This window comes from Limulus polyphemus, unplaced genomic scaffold (genome assembly GCF_000517525.1).
Source record: "Limulus polyphemus unplaced genomic scaffold, Limulus_polyphemus-2.1.2 Scaffold3462, whole genome shotgun sequence".
Classification (NCBI taxonomy): domain Eukaryota; kingdom Metazoa; phylum Arthropoda; class Merostomata; order Xiphosura; family Limulidae; genus Limulus; species Limulus polyphemus.
In genome coordinates, this window is record NW_013669072.1 from 20,504 (window position 1) to 26,556 (window position 6,053).

General features: G+C 34.3%; 1 protein-coding gene across 1 annotated transcript in view; it reads right to left on the reverse strand.

The window, feature by feature from the left end:
• LOC106469392 overlaps positions 1–6,053 on the reverse strand; it is a 34,871-nt gene that overhangs the window by 6,160 nt on the left and 22,658 nt on the right. Inside the window, exons 4-5 of the mRNA XM_022397907.1 lie at positions 1,508–2,097; positions 684–760 (exon numbers count right to left, since the gene is read on the reverse strand). Of these exons, the coding sequence (XP_022253615.1) occupies positions 684–760; positions 1,508–2,097 (667 nt within the window). The remainder of the gene's footprint in view (positions 1–683; positions 761–1,507; positions 2,098–6,053) is intronic.

Consider the following 6,053-nt stretch of genomic DNA (forward strand, 5'->3'; position numbering starts at 1 on the left):
ACCAAGTATTACCATATCAACAAAAAGACCATTCTTGTACAATAATAAATGACCAAGTATTACCATATCAACAAAAAGACCAATTTTTGTGCAATACTAAATGACCAAACAAATAAAAAAGAAAGTCTTATATTTTTTACTCACTCTTTACTTGTGCTTTTTAACAAGGCATTTCTTTTTTTCTATTTGAGAAGGCCGCAAAGCATTGCTGGAGGAACTTAGCCCAAAGTATACAGGGAAACTGTCTAAAATTATCGGTGATTTGTGTGACATTACAACGCAATAAATCCGTTCTTACCGATCCTATACTACGAGATAAATAAAAGTATAATGGCGTCTCAGTTTTCACAAACTTCTAGTTATTAACAACCATTGAACAAAAAGTGGGTTAACTTTGTAGACCTGATAACGACGAACGGGTGGTGTTTATAAGATAGAAGAATCAATCGTGCATATCCCCCGATGGGACAGCAGCAAGCCTACGTTCTTACAACACTTAAATCCGGGGTTTGATTCCCCACAGAGTAGATAACCCAATGTGGCTTTGCTTCAAAATAAGCAATCAGTCGAACATGTTAACTATAAATGCTAGACGGCTTCGTTTTCGCTATACGCGCATATCTTTCTGTAACAATGACTTCGCAGGATATCAAGTTCCATTATATAAACTTCATTTTACATACCTTTTCAGGTTACTGGCTCCGGTAAGATTGTTTGGTTTATTACTTTTCATTATATCCATAGTCATCTTCCGTTGAACCTAAAAAAAAACGACATGGTTTTAGTTACAATCCTGGAATTTGCTTAGTAATACAGTGTTCCTTATGACGTAGTCACTAAATCATGTACAGTAACGTCAATATGGTTTGATTACCCATCTCTCCATCTATTATGTTCACCTCCAGAAAAACTTTGATGAATCTAATTTTAGTACATATATATATATATATAATATAATTAACTAAAAAAGTTACAAGGCCAAATATTTTCATATTTGAACTGTATTTATTGTATTTATGGCAAAGCTAATAATGCTATCTGCTGCCGTCCCTAATTTTGAACTAGTGACCAGAGGGAAGTCAGTTAGTCAGCGCAACATTCTAACGTGAACCACTTACGCCAAGGGCTTGGCTGTAACGTAACCACAGCTTAATATGTGAGGTACATTTTGTGGCATCATACAGGTTCGAACCAGATTCGCCAGTGTTACGAACTGTTCTACCACAGGGAATTCCATTTATGGTCTTAATGATTTATATAAGTATTGATCTCTCACTAACGCCCCAGACAGGTTAAAGACGAGTAAAAGATATTTTATCAGCGGTAACATTCGTGGTTAGATTTCCGCGGTGGGCACAGTGCAGATAGCCTATTGTGTTGAAACAAAGTATTTACTTCTAACACACACATCTTTGAAAGAGATGTTCTTCTAAGTAGTTAGTTCATTTAACAACTTTTAGGACTAAGATAAAAATGAAAAAGAATAAATAGCATTGTTTCACTCTACCTCTAACACTGAATCTTGTGGATGACAATAAAACCAAGGAGGAGGAGAGATCTCGGTTTTCTCTTGTTTCCAACTGTGTTGATATTTTGACGACATCGGCTGGCCAGAAAGGTCCTTCGGTGTATGTTGGGCTGGAGATTTGGTAATTTCTTGTCCTAAAGACGTTTCCATACCAACAGGAACTTGTTTATAAAACGTAAAATGCGAATCCTTCCCTTTGGATTCATCTCCGTTTTCAACCGATTCTGACCTATTGTGGATGTCTTTGGATTTATCCTTTTCAGCAGAAATGGCAAGATTGGGTTCCGGCTGCTCGGATCGTTCTGTGCTCCAATTTTGGCTCTTAGCTGCTTCGCAAAGTGTCTCTTTGTCACAGTGATTATTGGTGTCAGCATCCATTTTGTGTCCAGGGCCATCATTCCTAGTGTTATTCAATTTTTCTGATTGGGAAATGTTTTTTATTTTGTCTTCGAGCCAGTTGAATCCAGGTAACTCTCGAGCTAGTCGTTTTAATGGAGCTTCGTCGTCATTTAAATGCCACCGTAGCTGTTTTGTTCTCTTTGAGGACCCACATTGGTTATTATCCAAACCTGGTAGATAAGAAAGCCAAACAGTTACCCACGATTAAAGTAACGACGCCTACAAGTGATAAGAAACCTACAATATGTCTGTTCACGAGAGAAAACAACTTAGTATATATCGAGATTCAGACTGCGTAATATTCAAAAGTGCTGACTATACATTCAAGGAATTATGCATCAGCATTATGAATTGTTAATTAATCAATTCTTAATTATATTGTCAGTAGCTTTATATCACGGGTAAACAACACGCGACTGAAATATTATAGCGTTCCATCTGAAGATTCTGGGCTTTCTCAACTTAACTAACAGGACTTCAAGATTACCTTCTCTGCACCTTCACTAGTACCACGGATAAAAGCGTGTGTTGACCAAATTGGAAAAATTTAGAGGACTTGTGTGAAAATTCGTTAAAAACATACATTTAGCAGCAAAATATGTTGTTTCTGAATTAAGCTGATAATTCATCTTGGTGTTAAACACTATTTGTACAATGTAATACGACCAGGAAGCACGCAAAAAACAAACTGACAACTCTGGTCCTTGAATAATAATTAAATGTTGTCGAACATAAACTTAATTACTCGCGGTACATATGTTCATCTGGTAATAACGTCGGGTTAGACTTAAATTTTGTGCATGGTTAAGCAGACGCTCCAAAACGTCGATGTTAACTAAGTCTTAAAACAAATCCATTGAAATTCTAAAAAGAAATTAAACCTGGATCTTTTAAACCTCGGTATATTAGCAATACACCGTCCGACTCAGAGAATTTTTAGCCGTGGCATAACGGCTCATGGAATGTTTCTGAGATTCTTTTTCAAACACAAACTTTTAGCTCATAGTTCGATGACGAGGAACCCACTTTGAGACTAATAATGCTTGGAGACGGCTTGAATGGGTAATGAAGAAATACTTTAATATAGGTTTGACATAACAGCAAATGTACAACGTTTCTACAAGGTTTTGTCATCATCATAGCTTCATCTCTTGACCCATTTGAGATCTAAATCCATCCGCGGCTATTGAGGGGTCCCTCTTGTTATTACCAATAATTACAGCATAATGCAAAATTAATTGTTCACAGATCATTACTTCACCAGTCAAAGAATTCTTGACTCCACCAATAAATATCATTCAGAATGCAGGTTTTTGTTGATATTAATTTGCCTCACATAAGAAGAGATGTTTAAGACGTACCCACACAGGGATCCACTGAACTGTGAACTTATTTACCTTACAAAGGTTTTAAACACGTTTTTCTAAACTATTTATTATGTACCAAATTTTTTAGGGATTCGTGAATTTGTCTGGTAACAGGGTCGCTAATAACAAAAGGAATATAAACAAAATATTATATTAATTCAACTATGTACCGCTAGGCTGCCCTATATATTTTATATATAAAATGAGTGATTTCAACGAGCATTTGTGGTCATCTTTTTCAATAATAAAAAAACAGCAACATCAAGTTACTCAATATGTTGACCTCACTTATAAAGAACGGTGTAAAAATAATTCGGTAATTTGAGGATTAATCTGACTTTTATTGATGAAAATGTAATTTACAATAAAAAAAAGGTCTTATCGGTAGCATCATTGCCTATTATCATTAACTAACTAATGTTTACTATATTTTACAAAGAAAATGACATATAATTAATTAAGCACTTAATGAAAATGTTCAGTTTGTTATTATGATGGAGGTCAAACTTTACATACACGTAGAATGGCTTTAGTTCCAGGTTAAAGCAAATACTGACATATACACTCGAGAGTATTAACCAATGGATTAATTATCTAACAGTGTCAAATTTAATCACTTCCTATATATGTGTGTGTGTATTATGCTTAATTATACACTAATTATTTTTTCATAACAAATTAATAACTACCTACAAATAAACTAATGATGTTTCAATTAATTCAGGACTTACCTAATTTATCTATTATATTAATAATAGGTTTTTGCCAGTCCTGAAAATGCGCGCGCATTTCATTTCAACATACTCTAGTAGACATTTTGTACAACATATTAAAAGCTTGGCATAGTTTAAAAAAAAAAAGGGTCTAACGGTAGGTCGTAGAATAATATTATAAGTTTATTTACTGATAGTATTAAGTACGGTAAAGATTAGCCCTAACTAAACTAAAGCAAAAACCGTACACATGTTACAGTGTTTATTTATCTCTTTATCGAATATTTACCGTACTTAATAAAGGCTTAACTAATTTTAGGCCTAAGACAAGTGGACATATAAATTTCGGTGTCTGAGATTATATATGTAACGAAGAACTGTTACAATAAAGATACTAATTTAATTGTAAATGTTTTCCGGGTCTCTGCTCGTTTTGTAATAATTTAAATACTCCAACTTTCACAAGTTATTCGCGAGACACGAGCCGTTAATGATACATCTATTTTTAATTATGCATCTTCAACAGAAGTGAAATGGAACATCAGCTAAGCCTAGATGTTTCCGACTATAATGAATCAGCTCAACAGCTGTAACAGAAGTTGAATTATAATGCTTACGATATATTCCATTAAAATGAATTGGCGTTATGCATATAAGCTGTATCTTGCCATCAGTGATGTCTACGTTCACGTGGAAAGGGAGAACAGTAATGCTGTTAGAATTCTTACATAATTTTTGCTTTTACAAGTAAAACTGTGTTGTGCTTTGATTATTATCATCATCATACTCGTGTAAAATTAGTAAATCCTGATACAGGGTTGACCCCGGAAATATGAGAAAGCCGTCCATAATTTAATAGTCATAGACTAGAGGAAAGGCAGCTTGTCAACACCACCCACCGCCAACTCTTGGGCTACTCTCTTATCAACGAATAGTGGGATTGACCGTCACATTATAACACCCCTACGGTTGAAAGGGCGAGCATATCCGATGTGATGGGATTTATGAGAAAGGACACATCAACACTTATCATATGAAAATTATGAAATATATTAATGGACTATCTTTGTTTTGTATTTTTAGCGTTATAAGCCCGCAGACTTGCCACTGGGTGTAAAAATATAAATACGTTTAATTAATATACCACTATTAATAATTTGTTTAAAATTTTCCGTTTTAAAAACTTATTTTCGTTAAACCTATTTAAGCCTATTAAATTAGTTAATTCTATTATACGATAAATTCTAAACCAAAGTTCTGCTTTGTGATTGATTCTTTAACAACGTTTGTGTGTGTATGTTTTTTTAAAGGAGTAATTCTGGTTGGCTGAATAAGTTTTTCGTTAGAATTTTTTTTTTGTTTTATCGTGTTTACGCGAACTATTGTCACAAATATTTTTTTTTAGAAAACATTATAAATATTTCTATTTGCAACTGAACCACAACATTAAAAATGTGCCTGTGAGTCATTATGATATTATTTATCAAAGGTGCTCAAGAAATTTAGGGTTTAAAATGTAATGTTATAATGTTAGAAAAGTACCCGTTCTACGCGTGGTATTAATCTCTCTTTCTTTTAGCATCGGCTTCGCGTATTTTTGATACAAACTTCCTTATTTTTGTTGAGCCCACATCCGCGGCATTAAGATGATGAAAGTTAAATGGATGCCAAACTCGAGCCGTTTATTCGGTTGATCATCAATTTAAACTCCATCATTGAACTGGCTACCCAAATTCCTCTACCAAATTTCATCGAAACTGGTTCACCCAGTTCCTTACAACCAGACAGATATATAGATTGAAATATCTGCTGCCAACTAAAAACTGTCACCTGATAACTGTAACTAATAAAGAAAAACATAAATATAAAACCAATCAGTATTCTGTTCGAATATCACAAGGATTAGGCCTAGTTTAATAATCGGTATTTATTGTTATTTAAGGAACATGTTTTAATATCACCAGGGGGGGGGGGGGGCTCTTAACTTGAACTTTTTTTGGGGTTTTGTTAAGCAAAGATGTAAAAGAGGGCGAACTGCGGTTTCCC